Source organism: Manis javanica, chromosome 6, assembly GCF_040802235.1.
Source record: "Manis javanica isolate MJ-LG chromosome 6, MJ_LKY, whole genome shotgun sequence".
NCBI lineage: Eukaryota > Metazoa > Chordata > Mammalia > Pholidota > Manidae > Manis > Manis javanica.
In genome coordinates this window covers 41,401,971-41,418,951 of record NC_133161.1, presented here as the reverse complement: position 1 = coordinate 41,418,951, position 16,981 = coordinate 41,401,971, and the positions used below count along the sequence as shown (strand labels likewise).

At 36.6% G+C, this 16,981-nt stretch overlaps 1 protein-coding gene and 1 pseudogene across 1 annotated transcript in view; one reads left to right on the top strand and one right to left on the bottom strand.

Annotated features, from left to right (window-relative positions):
- Positions 1-16,981, bottom strand: part of LOC108392843 (probable C-mannosyltransferase DPY19L2) — a 111,382-nt gene that overhangs the window by 75,944 nt on the left and 18,457 nt on the right. The window contains 2 exon segments of the mRNA XM_036990540.2: positions 113-206; positions 2,854-2,974. Coding sequence (XP_036846435.1) covers positions 113-206; positions 2,854-2,974 — 215 coding nt within the window.
- On the top strand, positions 9,419-9,911 carry LOC108397069 (large ribosomal subunit protein eL32-like; annotated as a pseudogene).

Genomic DNA, 16,981 nt, shown 5'->3' with positions numbered 1-16,981 from the left:
TTACTACTAATCAATTTCCTACTACTAATCTCATTATCCTTTTCATTTAATCAACAAATGTTAGTGAGTCATTGGAAGTCCACTGAAAGTTCTTTTAATATAGTAGTCTTACCTCAGGTATGCACCATAGATGAAGAACAATCCCATCATTGCTCCATTTAAAATAAAAACCACATCAACATAAAAACAAGCAGGGTCTCCCAATCCTTTTAAAAGACACAGATTATTCAGTATTTAGTGAATAAATGATGATATAGCAATTGGGCATAATTATCTCAGTGCTTTGTAATCAAGAGGTCAAGAATTTGCAGAAAGCATTTGCTTTTCAGTTATTTTAGTATACTTTCCCCTTACCTGAGGTATTACCAGTTACATTTATACTTGCCCCTAATGAGGTATATTATTATACTGTGATGATTATAGTTGGTACTTCACTTTATTTAGGTGATACCCATATCTGTTCAGTATCTAGAACTATCTGTAGAGTCACTGATGAATTACAGGAGAAAATCCATGGCATTACTTTTGTCCTTTGCTAAGCTCTAGGATGAGTAAGATATGGCCCCTGACCTCAAGGGGCAACATTTTAGTCTTTATGAGATAACCTGGTTATTTCACCCATTATTATGTATAGCCAGAACCTTGACACCCATTTATAAGACCATGTGTGTCTGTGTGTGCATATGTGTAATATATTAACATGAGTCTACTAGGTCGTTTACAATCATTCACATAATTCTTAAATCAAATCTGTGAGGTCAGTTGGCATGAAAATACTTTTTTTAATGACCATAGAACACAGAAAGCTTAAGTAAGTTGCTAAGTTGTTTATCTGTAACTTGTGGAGACAAGATCTGAAGGATGGCCTTTCTGATTCTTTCTTCTTCTCTGACCATTTGTTTTCAGCCTGTCCTAATAAGTTCTCTTCCTTTTCACCCTCCCCACTTTAATGATGGACCACCTTAGGCTCTGTTACATGCCCTCCTTTCTCAGTCTGCATTTACTGCTTGAGGAAATGCTTCTACTTCCATGGCTCCAATTACCATTTATGTACAGATGACTCCAAGTCAACATTGAGACCATAATTTTCTTCTTATTCTTGTATGTATATATGTAGGAAGCTGCTTGACATCTCCACTTTGAGGTCTCTCAGGTTCATCAAACTAATGTAGCAATTCAAGTCTGCTACTTTAAGAATGTCTTTTACCATTCAAAGTGACTGTCACTTAAACCAGAAACCAAACAGTGTTATAGGACTTCACTTTCTTTCCCCTCTCCCATAAAACAACTACCAAATCTTGTCAATTCTGCTACCGAAACATCTCCCAAATCCATGCATTACTCAATTATCTTTCCTGCAATCACTTGCTGAGAGCACCGTAGTCTCCTACCTGGCCTCACTGAACTCACTTTTTTCCTTTACTATCTTTTCCATATAACTACAAAAATAATGTTTTTAAAATACAAATCTGTTAAAATGCTTCAATGAATAAAGCACAAAGTCCTTAACCAGTAAGTGGCCCTTCATTATCTGATGCTTACTTACATTCCCAGCATCACTTCACACCATTTTTAATCTTCTCTCTCTTTCTGCTCCAGGTCTGCCCTTCTTTCTCTACTGCCTCAGGACTTTGAATATTGTGGTCCCTATTCTTGAAACAATTCTTCCTTACTCCCAATCTCAGCAACCTGATTTCCTTGTTTATAATATCCATCACAGTTGTAACCGCTAACATTCCTTTAATATGTAAATTCTATGAGGGTAAGGCCCACCATGCCCACCTGGTTCATTCTGGGGTCCCAAGTGCCAACACTGACCTATCACTTAGTGGCAACTTAAGAAATGCCATATATGTAACATATATAGAACATATATAGATAATTTTTTCCATCCCTCAGAATAGGTTATGCCTTCTAAGCCGACTGTCATTACAGTCTCTCATTTTATGAGACATTTTCTCAATTCCTTTGCTTTGTACAAAAAAAGAAAAACAGTCTAACTGCTCCTCAAATAACCTCTATCAATGCTATTTCGATGTTATAAAAGAGTACCTGAGGCAATCACGGAAGGTAGGGAAATACAGAAATACAGATCTGGTATATATTCTGAGAGTTCATGTTATTATAAAAAAGTCTATAAAAACATATTTTAAAATATAGTAAGTAGTCATGTGGAGAATATGAAGAAATAAAAACAACTGTGTAAATGTTATGCAAGTACATATATATATATGACTTCAAACAAGAGTTCTAAGGGACAGAATTATCTTCAGATTATAAACTGCTAAATTGCAAACATCTTAAACAGAAGTGACAGTCACAGATCCTGGGAAACTGTTAGATGATTCCAAAAGGGGGTCTCTGACAGGTACCAATGTAGAAGATGTATATGAAGAGTACAATTGGAACTATTCATGGACTGGGAGAGTACAAAAAAGCCTCTATCTAAATCAATCTATTATTATTTATCTGATTTTTAAATATGTGGATATAACTAAATTTTATGTTAACTATTACAGGTAGATCTTTGTGTAATCTATAACTCAAGGTACCCCAAGCCTTCTTTTTTTATATTCTTATTCTGATGTGGAAAAATGACTTCTGTTCAGAATTGCCTTATATTGAAGTATATTAATACTCAAATTCCAAATTAATACACAATATTAGTAAACATAGCCCCCTCAGAAAATTATTTTAGAAGGTAAATACTCTTTTAGATGAATCAGTTCCAGAGTGTTTTAAAGAAAAAGTAATCACAGTAGTTTACAATAGTTCTTAAAGTGAGTCATAACATTACAAAATGTTTATGTAAACATAAATGACAGCACAGCAGCATTTTAGGAAGAAACTTGCCTTCACAGCTTTGAATTTCATTTAGAGGTTCTACTCTGGTGACATTCCAGCACGTTTTAGTTTCTAGTCCAAGTAAATCCATTATTCCCACAAATGCACGATACCAGAAGGCTATAATCACCTACAAAAGAAAAAAACAGAGAGAGAATGGAGAAAGATACATTATCATAATAGCAATAATTGTTCCAAAATACCACTTATGATGATTGCCATTAATATTACAAACTTTGACATATTTATTTAAATAATTTCACATGGGGAATAGTCATTTTACACTTATAAACATACACAAATACTATAAAGTTGTGTATTACTGAGTAATGCACATCTATAAAAATTTATGTTGCGCTCAACATCTCTGTACTCTTGTAATCAACTCTGCAATATAAATAGTAGCTGTAAAATCAAGTATAATAGTATATAATTTAAGTATGGTAATTAATAGCAAATACAGACTTACAGAAATATTTCATAACATTTTACTTAAGTCCTTCAATTTATTTTCCTCATAGCCTAAAAAATGCAAAACCAGCTTTATATGGAATAATAGCTCTCATGCCCATTAAAACTTTGACCAAGCAGATTTAATTAACCAATTCTTCCCAATCTGCAATTCAGTTTAAAGGGGAGAAAAAGAACAAATAAAATTATAAACAAAATGCTTATGCCTGGGAGATTTAAAAAAAATAATTTTATAGGTTGGGGAAAAATAATGCAAGATTAGGAAAAAAATTAAAAAAAGAAGAATTTGAAGTAAAACTAAAAATCACTTAGAGCTAACTACTTTTAAAATATTGGTGATCATCCTTCCCTAGGCATATGAAGACATGTAGTTAGAGTTACTCATTATCATATAATATTATGTATTATGAGATGTATTGTAATATATATCACTAAACATCATAAGCATCTTTCCATATCCAAAGAGTATAAATTTACTATTTTATCACTTAATTTTACAAAACTAACATTCTACTAAATAACATAATTTATATTCTTGTGTATTTATCATACAAGTAATAAAATCACCACCTTAAACATGTGCTCAATCAAGGCTTAGACTCCTTTCTGGGATGTAGCTTGATACAGTAGGAAAGCATAGCTTTGAAGTCAGAACTGAACTCAAATTATGACTCTGCAGGTTCTGTTTTCCATAACATGAAGTAATCCTTCAACCTCAGCCACCTCATCTCTAAAATGAGGTTAATAACAACCACCTTGCAAGAGTGATAGGAGTTTACAGCTTATATGTGTGTGTGTGTGTGTGTGTGTGTGTGTGTGTGTGTGTGTGTGTATAAATATAAATGCTGGCAGACAGTAAACATTAAATGCTTTTGCCTTTAAAACATATTGTTCCAAAGTTAAAGTTTTAGCTTTAGATGAGAAATTAATCTTGAAGAGAAAAAAGTATGGACACTCATGTCAACAATGAAGTGCTACATCAGGTTACAAGCAAATCTAGATCTTCTCCCTGTTACATCTATGCAATGCGAAAATGGGCTGTTTCCTTGTTGCCTTGTGCTCTATAATGCTATCAAGTTTTAAAAACAATTGAATTACATTATAATGATTACTTTCATCAAGGAAACCAAAAACTGTGCTAATTATTCAATAAATATTTTTGAATAAGTAAAAAGAAAAAAATTAGCTAATGTCTGAGACCATACTGTTAGAAATGAAACAAGAAAGTCTTCACTACATAAAATTATAAAATAACAAAAAAACTATTTATAATAATTATAAAACATTGTAACACATGGGACTAGTGTAATAAGCTAAATCCTCACCCTACAAACATGAGTAAGTCAACGTTAAAGCTGAAGATTTAAGAAATAGGATCTTTGTCATCTTGGTTTTTGCATTTACATTTGAGTTACAGAGATAACCTTCAGAGAAAATAAGAACAGAAAAGTGCCTCTAAAGAGTAAGCTGGAATATAAAGAATTCTGATACAGAAAACTGCTTCTGGGAAGTTGGAGTAGGTGTACTTTTCCCATTTCTCCAAGTGCAACTAAACCTCCTGGGAATTATATAAATAAAACACAAGTCCCTGAATGGAGGAAGAAAGCGAACTAGCTAGAGCTCTTATACCCAAGGTATGACATGGTGATGAGTTCCTGGACTTTCCTTTTGATAATTTTCTCAAATTTGGGCTAAAGACCCTGGCAACCAGAAACACTAACAGGTGCAGACACAAAAAGGACCAACAAAAGCCTGCTTTCCCTAACCAAAGGACCAGGGGCAACCTAGTAATACAGAGAACTTATACACAATAATGCCTGTGCATCAACCAACACCACAGAAAAAAATACTGTGTTTTCACCCTCACCAACAAGGGTCAGATGAGGAACCTAGACTTCAACCTTCTCTAGGCTTTAATGAGCCACCTCAACCCACCCACTCGGATGGTGTAAGAAAAGGCCAAGTAGGGAGCCCTCTACCCACAAGGTGTCAGTAGAGACCACAGGGGAGGCTAGACTTCAACCCAAACCAGCAGAGTCATCTCTTCCTTTCCTAGTGTGGTAATACCAGAAGAGGTCTAGAAAAGAGACAGGACTTTCAACAACATCCACTAGTAACAAGGCCATCCCCACTGTTGTGTCAGAAAGACTACGTGGTAAGTGTGAACTCTCATTCTATCCAGCAGTAATGAGAAGCACCATTACCTTGGGGTCAACTGAGGCCAAAAAGGAAACCTGGACTTCTATACACATCTGACAGTGACAAGATGGCAGGCACCCTCTCATTCCTTTGCTGGAGTGGTGCCAGAGGAAGCCAGCTAAAACAAATATTTAAATAAGATTCAGCTGTGTAAAATGATGTTTCAATGTCCAGATTTCAACTGGAAATCATTTATCATATAAAGAACCATAAAGATCTCAAACTCAATTAAAAAAAACAACAGATACCAACAATAATTAGAATTATTGCTTCAATGAACAATTATGAATATGCTTAAAACAAATAAAAAAAAACACAAAATCTTAGGAAAGAAATACAAGATATATGGAAGAAAGAAATAAAAATTTCAGAACTAAAAAAAACAATAACCAAAATAAGAACTCAATGGATGAGCTTAAGAGCAGAATGAAAGGGACAGAGGAAAACAATAAGTGAACTGGCAGATGGAACAATAAAAATTACTCAGTCTGAGCAACAGAGAGGGGACAAACTGAAAAAAATGAGTTCCCTAGGGACCTCTGAGACTGAAACAAAAGATTTAGCATTTGTGTCATCAGAGTCCTGAAAGGAGAGGAGAAACGGGAAAGCTAAGCTGAGCATGGCAAAAGAAATCCATACTGAGATATATCACACATTTGAAATCTTTTAACCTCATACTTTTGAATACTTGTGAAAACTTAAAAAGAAAAATATTAAAAGCAACAAAGGAAAAAAAAAAACACCGAAAAGAAAAAAAAATTCAACTAGCAGTAGATTTCTCATCAGAAATAATGAATTCACATCAGAAAAGTAGCACATGTGTCAAATGCTGAAAGAAAAATGTGTCAACCAAAGAATCCTATATCGAGCAAAAACAGCCTTCAGGAAGTAAAGGGAATTCAATATGAAGGATGAAGACAAACTCAGAGAACATATTGCCAGCAAACCTACTCTAAAAGAATGACTAAAAAAAATTCTCTAATCAGAAATGAAATGATGAAAGAAGGCATCTTGGAACATCAGGAAGGAAGACATTTTTTTAAATGGATAAAATATACTTTCCTTCTCTTGAATTTTTTTTAAAAAAGTTTGATGGCTGAAATAAACATCATAGCACAGCCTGACATGGTTTTTAAATGTATTTAGAGTAAATATTTAAGATGGTTATGCTATAAGGGGATGGGTAGAGGGATATAGAAAAAGGTAAAGTTTCCATACCTCATTTGCACTAGTAAAATGATAATAGCAGTAGAGTGTAATAAGTTATATCTATAATGTAATATGTACAACAACCACTAAAAAAGCTACATAAAGAGTATATTCCAAGATGACAGATAAATCAAAATAGAGTTCTATAAAAATGTTCAACTAATTCACAGGAAGACAGGACAAAGAAAATAAAGAAAAACCAAGAATAAGCAGAAAACAAAAAATAAGACTTAAGCTCCAATATATTAATAATTACATTAAATATAAGTGGTAAATGCACCACTTAGACAACAGAGATTGACAGATTGGAGTAAAAAACATGACTCAACTGTCTGCAAAAAACTCACTTCAAATATAATGATAAAGAAGAACTGAAAGTATAATAGAAAAGATGTATCATGTAAACAATCAAAAAGAGAAAAGTAATTTTGTTAATATTAGAAAACAGACTTCAGAGCAAATAAAACCATAAGTGAAGGGGGAGAGTTATTAAGTAATGATAAATATTCAACAGGAAGACATAGCAATCCTAGATGCAAATGTACTAAACACACAGCTATGAAATATGTGAAGAAAACATGACAGACCTAAAAGGAGAAGTGAACAAATCCACAGTTATAGTTAGAGACTTCAGCTTCTCTCTCTTAACAATTAATTCATGAACTAGAAAGAAAATCAGCAAACATTAAGAAAATATCACCACCACCATTATGCAACAGGATCTACTCAACATTTATAAAATACTTCACCCCATAACAGCACAATACACATGCTTCTCAAATGCCCACAGAATATGTTTCAAGATGGGCCATATTCTGGACCATAAAAACAATCCTCAACAAATTTAAAAGAATTAAAATGATACAAAGTGTGTTCTCTAAGCACAATGAATTTAAGCTACAAACTAACCATAGAAAGATAAAAAACTCCAAAAAATTGGAAACTAAAAAACTCACTTAAAAATAAAAATGTGGATCAAATAGGATGTCTCAATTAAAAATACACATGAATTAAATAAAAATGAAACACCAGGTTTCCAAGTACAGCATATAAGAAGCTCTTAAGTTACCATTCCATCCCAGCAAGTAAAAAGCTGAACAAACTGAAAAATCTACAACTCTTCTTAGATCCATAACATAAGTAAGGTCACAGGGCAAACTGTTGCTCCCCAAATTGGAGAGATTGACAGGGAAACAGAGAATCACAACTAACTGGGGTGTAAACCCATGAACAAAACTCTCCATGGGAACTAGCTGTGGAGAGTAGAAAAACCTAAACTTTTCTAATTCAATTGCAGGAAGTGCAACACAGGCAAGTCTCAGAGTCAAAAACTTCAGGGAGACCCAGGCATGGGCAGGGGTTTATGAGTTTTATCTCTAGGACAGGAATGCACCAGATTCCTACAGTGGATATCAAAGAAAAACACTCTCCTGCTTTTGGTAGGGGGAGTGGAAAAGCAACCATTTTGAAATACACCAGAGCACTCTGTTCTTTACAAGGCCTACTCTCAGGAGAAGCATTCTACTAGAGCTTAAACCTGCTAGGGTTTTTTGAGAGCCTTACCTACACAGATGCAGGAAAATAGCCAACTCCAGTCCCCTCTAACCCTTCATGTGAGGGAAAGGAATTAACAACTCCAGCCCCCTCTACCCATCCTGTTACACCTAAGTGGTAAGAAAAAGACTGAGAAGCACTTGTGAAGTTCATAGTCCAGAGCCACAGGTTAATAAAAGACTGCGAACCACTCACAGGATTATGGAATGCTTCCCCTACCCACATACCTTACCACCACACTACTGAAGGCCTATTTACAGCAGTTTTTTTTACCCAATATACATTGTGCTATTAAGAAAAAATTGCAAGGCATGCTAAAAGCCAAAATCACAGTCTGAAGAAATAGAGTGATCATCAGAACCAGATTAGATATGGTTGAAATTGTCAGATCAGGAATTTAGAACAACTGTGATTAATATGCTAAAGGCTCTGATGGATGAAGTAAATAGCATGCAAGAACAGACAGGCAAGGTAAGCAGAGAAAAATTCAAAGAAAGAACCAAAAAGAATTGCTAGAGATCAAAAACTCTGCAACAGAATTCATGAATGCCTTTGATGGGCTTATTAGTAGACTGGGTGGACATAGCTGAGGAAAAAAATCCCTGTGCTTGATTATATCTCAATAGAAACCATCAGAAAAACTAAGATGCAAAAATAAAAAGGACAAACAAAACAAAATAAAACAGAATATCCAAGAATTGTAGGATGACAACAAAAGTTGTATCATATACATACCAGGAATACCAGAAGGAGAAGAGAATGGAGCAGAAGAGATACCTGAAACAATGACTCAGAATTTCCTCAAATTAATGTCAGACAACAAACCACTACAGATCCAGGAAGCTCAGAGAACACCAAGCATGATGAATGCCAAACACCACACCTAGATGTTTCTTTATTCAAACCACAAAAAAATCAAGATAAAGACAAATCCTGAAGGAAGCCGGAGGGAAAAATAACAACTTACTGATAAAAGAGTAAAGATAAGAATTACATCTGACTTCTCAGGAATGTTCAAGCAAGAAGTAGGGTGAAATATTTAAAGTGCTGAGAGAGAAAAGCCAACTAAAGAATTCTGCATTGTGAAATCATCCTTTAAAAGTGAAGGAGGAGCCCTTCCTCGGCGCTGCCTATGGAGGTGGTAGCCATCTCCTACTTGGCATCATGGCTGCCCTCAGACCCCTCGTGAAACCTAAGATCGTCAAAGAGAACCAAGAAGTTTATCTGGCACCAGTCAGACCGATATGTCAAAATTAAGCGTAACTGGCGGAAACCCAGAGGTATTGACAACAGGGTGCGCAGAAGATTCAAGGGCCAGATTTTGATGCCCAACATTGGTTATGGGAGCTACAAGAAAACAAAGCACATGCTGCCCAGTGGCTTCCGGAAGTTCTTGGTGCACAACGTCAAGGAGCTTGAAGTACTGCTGATGTGCAACAAAATCTTACTGTGCTGAGATTGCTCACAATGTCTCCTCCAAGAACCACAAAACCATTGTGGAAAGAGCAGCCCAGCTGGCCATCAGAGTTACCAATCCTAATGCCAGGCTGCGCAGCGAAGAAAATGAATAGACAGCTTGTGTGCACATTGTATTTGTGTTAATAAAACTGTAAAACTGCAAAAAAAAAAAAAAAGTGGAGGAGGAAAAGCTAGAAGTCCATAATGTGTAATTAAGTGAAAAAAGCAAATTACAAATTAGTCTAGATTTTTAGCCCCATAGTCAATGTTACTGAGATATAATTTAAATACAATATAATTCATCAAATTAAGTGCATAATTAGATGAGTTTTAACCAAAGCATACTGTCATATATCCACCACCACAATTATGGTATTGAATTACACTTGTTCTACACCCTCACCCCGTGGCCTCGGGCAACTGTACATCTGATTTTTATTACTATGGTTTTTTACCTATGATTTCATATAAACTGAATCATACAACATGTAGTCTTAAATCTGGTTTCCTTCACTGAGCATAATGCTTTTGAGATTCATTCATGTGGTTACCTGTAAATAGTTTATTCTTTTTCATTTCTGAGTAGTAGTACATTGTTAAGTGTACCACAATTTATTTATTTATTTGACAGTTGATGGACATTTGGGCTGTTTCCAGTTTCTGATGATTATGAATAAATCTATTATAAACATTCATATGCAGCATTGTTCAATTAAACTTTTTATTTTGAGATAATTCTAGATTCACATACAGTTGTAAGAACTAATACAGAGTTCCCTTTATCCAATTCTCCCCAATGATAACCCTTCATAAAAGTATAGTACAATATCACAACCAGGATACTGACACTGACACAGTCAAGACACAGAACAGTCCCATCAGCACACAGACCTCTTTTGCCTTTCTGTAACCACATTCACCTCTCTCTTCCCCTCCCTAGCCTCTGGCAATCTCTAATTGTTTTCTCCGTTTCCATTATTTTGTCACTTCAAGAATTTTATATAATGGAATCATGCAATATATAATTTTGGATGGACTGACTTTTTTCACACAACATAATTTCCTGGAGATTCATCCAAGTCATTGCATATTAATTAGTTTGTTCCTTTTTATTGCTGAGTGGTGTTCCATGGTATGGATGTATCATAGTTTGGTTAGTCATTCACTTGTGGAAGGACATCTGGTTTGTTTTTAATTTTTGGCTATTATGAATAAAGTTGCCATGAACAACAAAAAAAAAGTGAAGGAGAAATATTTTTTCAGACAGAGAATACTTGAAGGACTCTGTAAAGAAGTTCTTCATGTAAGGAGGACAAGGGAGAAGGATGTAGGTGGAAAGTCATGCCTTTCCTAAGAGGCTGCTGCTATTCTCCCAGGCTTTCCCATGAGGGACACTTCTCAGGACTCTTGATAATCTTAATAATCAGTGCCAAGGAAATCCAAGGAAAAAGCCTGCAAGCGAAGACAAATTTCCTTATATCTGCAGTCCTAGAGGTTATGCATTTTCTTGCTGAGCCACACTAGGCATTTACCACCTGGTGAACAATTTGAGCTGAATTCTTTATATAGTGTCAAGTGGCATCTGACTAATGTAAGCAAATACTCATGTTCCTGTTCTCCTTGTAGATCCCTTCTTTGCCTTGATTTTGGGTTAGCTGACTGTCCTGAAACCTCAGTTCTCTGATGGCTTCAGGAAAAGTTGTGACTTTGCAGACTGTCCTGCTTTTGCTGTTGTTGCTCATAGGCTGCCGGCAATGGTCTTTCTGGCTTTCTACATTCAAGGGAAAGCTGACCCAATGTGATTAAATCCAGCACTCCACCTTCTCAGGGTTCATACTTGGGAAACTGATCATATCTGGAGAAATACTACTGGCTGGTCTTGTTCCAATTTCAAGACCAGTGACTTCAGACGAAGCCCTCAGTGCTACCAAGGAGACCCACTTTATGCCCCTAATTAATTCTGCATTGTGATCAGAGGTCAGCAAGCTTTTACTATAAAGCGGCAGCCAGTAAACACTTTAGGCTTTGCAAGACTCACACAGTCTCTGTCTCATATTCTCCTTTGTCTGTTTATATTAATCTCTAGGTATATGTATGTTTTTATTCATTCATTCATTCATTCATTCATTCATTCATTCATTCATTCATGTGTGTGTGTTTGTCTGATACTTACCTTGCTTGGTGTTCTCTGAGATTCGTGGATTGAGGTTTATTATCTGTCACTAATTTTGGAAAACTGAATTGTTTCTTATTGTTGAACTTTCAGAGTTCCTTATCTATTCTGGATTCAAGTCTTTTATCAGATAAATGATTTGCAAGTATTTTCTCCTAGTGTATTGCTTCTCTTTTCATTTCCTTAATGATGAGTTTTGAAGAGGGAAAGTTTTGAATTTGAATTTATCAGAGGCCTAAAGCATACTATGAGAGAGACAACAGCGTAGTGGTTGATAAAGGCACTTACTAGTAGCAGGGATCCAGGGGTCAAACTACTGGCTCTGAATCATGGCTCTGCCACTTTTTCGATTTCTAAGTTACTCAATTTTCCTATGCCTCATATTTGTTATTTCTAAAGTGGGAAAGGTATTAGTATTTATCTCTTAGGCTGCTGTGATAATTTAGGTAAAACATGCAAAGTACAGAATTGGAAACAAAGTAAGTGCTCAAATGCTTTTATTACTGCTACATGAGCTAGATTCGTCAAGGAATTATAGATGTAAGAGTCATGGAGCCTTCTGTAATTCTAAGGCATAAAGAATGCTCAGTTTCACAGCTCTTCATGTATAATTTCCCCCCCAGTTGATTAAGGATGCATTCATCACTTCCTTACTCAATTCTTTCCAAGTTCACTTTATTATCAATATTGGTTTCTTGAGAAACTATGAAGAAGATTAACATAAATGGGGCACATAACGTACATAGAATTCTCTATACAAATTCTTTTACATAAAGTTTAAAAGGTAATCCCTTTGTGTGAACAAATTATAAACCAGTTTCCTTTATTATCTGGATGAATAACAGAAAGGCATCACTTCCTCTGTACCAACATATCTCCCCAGTCAGGGCATAGGGCTTGTCAATGAAACTGCCTGGCTTTCTGTTCCTATTTGCTCCTTGGCCTGTGGCCCTTATGCAGGGTACAAACTACCCAATGAGTATGACAACTCTGATCCTATATGCTCACTGACCCAGAGCACATTCCCAGCCTTTACTATGATAGTGAAGCTTCAAGGTAGAAAATAAATAGCATTCATACATTTGGGCCTCGAGAGGGTACTATGGAGTCATTCTTTCTTTGCAATCAAACCAGTGGGACGTAATACCTAGTTTTCAAGATTGTCATTAAGATTAAATAACAGATACAAAATTTATCACAGATAGATGGGTGACTAGATTCCTACCCCTGTCCCATGCTCAAGTAGACCATAGCTGGTTATGTAGAATCAAAGAAGACAGGCAGGTCCAGCCTTATCTGCTGGTGGAATCAACTTGTGATTTCAAGTTCGCCAGGAGAGCTACAATGCTACAATCCTCTACTCATTGACTGACAACTAAAGGCTGATGATTTCGATTATTTGCACTGCAGTTTGAATAAATACCCCTAAAATATTTCAGCCTAACTATATCAATAATCATAAATTGTCCAAACATTATAATTAAAATGGAGAGGCTATCAGCCTAGATAAAAAAGCTATAACCAACTATATGCTATTTATAAGAAAGATACTTTTAATAAAAAGATAATGATGGAATAAAAGCAAAAGGACTGAAAACATCTACTATGAAAACAATAATCATAAGAAAATCAGAGTGGCTATATTAATACCAGATAACTTTAAGACAAGGAATATTACCAGGGACAAAAGGGACCAGATCATAATAATAAAACGACCAACACATCAAGAAGAAATACAATCCTCTATGTGCACACATCAATAACAAGGCTTCATAATACAAGAAGAAAAACTGGCAAAGATGAAAAGAGAAACATATAAATCCAATTATAAATAGAAATTTCAAGATTCTTCTTTCATTAATTGATATATCAGTAAATCAGGACAAAGATTTAAACAATTCTATCAACTAACTTGATCTGATATCTCCAAAATGCTCTACCACGTACAGCAGAACGCATTTTTTTCAGATTCACATAGAGTATTCACCAAGATAGATCATAAAGGGGGTCAGAAAACAAGACTGAGTAAGTTTAAAAGAATTGAAATTTTAAAGAACATGTTCTTTGGCAACATTAAATTTAAATTAGGAGGAGCCAAGATGCAGGCATGAGTAGAGCAGCAGAAATCTCCTCCCAAAACCATGTATATTTTGAAAATACAACAAATACAACTATTCCTAAAAGAGAGATCAGAAGACACAGGACAACAGCCAGACTACATCTACACCTGTGAGAACCTAGCACCTCGCGAAGGGGATCAGATACAAGCCGCAGCCTGGGGTGCGTCCCTCACCCCAGTTCCCAGCGGGAGGAGAGGAGTCGGAGCGGGGAGGGAGAGGGAGCCCAGGACTGCTGAACACCCAGCCCCAGCCACCTGCACCGGGAGCGCAGACCCACAGTGTATGGGGTGCAGGATACTAGGGAAGTGGAACAGTAAAATCTGTGAGCGGGTCCCCACAGCCGGCGCCCCTGGGACAAAAGAAAAGTGAGTGCCCTTTGAAAGTCTTAAAGGTACAGGGACCACACAGCTGGACAGAACGGCCCCTGCACACTCAGCCCACAAGCTGGGAATCCCGGAGAATTCTGGGCACCCTAACCCCCCTGGGTGGCAGTGCAGCTCTGAGGCCCCTCACAGCCATACACAGCCTCCTCCCACCCATTCCCCCTCCTGCACGGCTCCACCATAGCAGAGCAGCAGCATGAGGCAGGCCACGCCCACAGCAACAGGGCAGAGCTTCTTTCACAGAGGATGGGCAAGAATCAGAGATCCAGTCTGCATGCAGCTACCCAGCATGAGTCACTAGGAGTAGCTGTTTTCCCAGGACAGAAAGGCCACAATAGCAAGAACGGATGTTCTCCCAGCCGACACACACGCCAGCTCCCCACAACTACCTCTATCACCCTGAAAAGGCAGAAGAATTTGATCCAGACCAAAATCACAGAGACAACCTCTGAGAAAGAGCTTGGAGGGATAGGTCTAACCAATCTACATGAAAAAGAATTCAAAATAAAGGTCACAACCATGCTGATGGAGCTGCAGAGAAAAATACAAGACCTAACGGACAAAGTAGGGAGGGAGACTACAGAAATAAAACAGTCTGGAAGGATTTAAAAGCAGAATGGATGAGATGCAAGAGGCCATTGATGGAACAGAAACCAGAGAACAGGAACGCATAGAAGCTGATGCCAAGAGAGATAAAAGGATCTCCAGGAATGAAACAATATTAAGAGAACTGTGTGACCAATCCAAAAGGAACAATATCAGCATTAGAGGGGTACCAGAAGAAGAAGAGGAAAAGGGATAGAAAGTGTATTTGAAGAAATAATTGCTGAAAACTTCCCCAAACTGGAGGAGGAAATAATTTCTCAGACCACGGAAGTACACAGAACTCCCAACAGAAGGGACCCAAGGAGGACAACACCAAGACACACAATAATTAAAATGGCAAAGATCAAGGACAAGGACAGAGTTTTAAAGGCAGCTAGAGAGAGGAAAAAGGTCATCTACAAAGGAAAACCCATCAGACTATCATCAGACTTCTCAACAGAAACCTTCAGGCCAGAAGAGAATGGCATAATATATTTAATGCAATGAAACAGAAGGGCCTTGAACCAAGAATACTATATCCAGCACAATCATCATTTAAATATGAAGGAGGGATTAAACAATTCCCAGACAAGCAAAAGTTGAGGGAATTTGCCACCCAAAAACAATCTCTACAGGGCATTTTAGAGGGACTGCTCTAGATGGGAGCACTCCTAAGGCCCAACAGATGTCACCAGAGAAAATAAAATCACAGCAAAGAAAGCATACCAACCAAACACTAACTAAAGGCAAAAAATAAAACCGACTACCCACAAAAGCAGTTAAACAAAAACACAAAAGAGCACAGAATAAAACACCCAACATATAAAGAATGGAGGAGGAGGAATAAGAAGGGAGAGAAATAAAGAATCACCATATAGTGTTTTTAATAGTTCAATAAGCGAGTTAAATTAGACAGTAAGATACTAAAGAAGCTAACCATGAAACTTCAGTAACCACAAATCTAAAGCCTGCAATGACAATAAGTACATATCTTTCAAATAATCATCCTAAATGTAAATGGACTAAATGCACCAATCAAAAGACACAGAGTAATAGAATGGATAAAAAAGCAAGATCCATCCATATGCTGTTTACAAGAGACTCACCTCAAACCCAAAGACATGCACAGACTAAAAGTCAAGGGATGGAAAAAAATATTTCATGCAAACGACAGGGAGAAAAAAGCAGGTGTTGCAGTACTAGTATCAGACAAAATAGACTTCAAAACAAAGAAAGTAATGAGATAAAGAAGGACATTAAATAATGTAAAGGGCTCAGTCCAACAAGAGGATATAACCATTATAAATATATATGCACCCAATACAGGAGCACCAGCATATGTGAAACAAATACTAACATAATTCAAGGAGGAAATAGAATGCAATGCATTCATTTTAGGAGACTTCAACACACCACTCACTCCAAAGGACAGATCCATCAGACAGAAAATAAGTAAGGGACACAGAGGCACTGAACAACACACTAAAACAGATGGATCTAACAGACACCTATAGAACTCTACATCCAAAAGCAACAGGATACACATTCTTCTCAAGTGCACATGGAACATTCTCAAGAATAGACCACATACTAGGCCACAAAAAGAGCCTCCGTAAATTCCAAAAGATTGAAATCCTACCAGCCAACTTTTCAGACCACAAAGGTATAAAACTAGAAGTAAATAGTACAAAGAAAGCAAAAAGGCCCACAAACAAATGGAGGCTTAACAACATGCCCCTAAATAATCAATTGATCAACGACCAAATCGAAATAGAGATTAAGCAATATATGGAAACAAATGACAACAACAACACAAAACCCCAACTTCTGTGGGATGCAGTGAAAGCTGTCTTAAGAGGAAAGTATATTGCAATCCAGGCAAAATTAAAGAAGGAAGAACAATCCCAAAAGAATAGTCTAACGTCACAATCATGGAAGTTGGAAAAAGAAGAACAAATGAGGCCTAAAGTCAGCAGAAGGAAGGA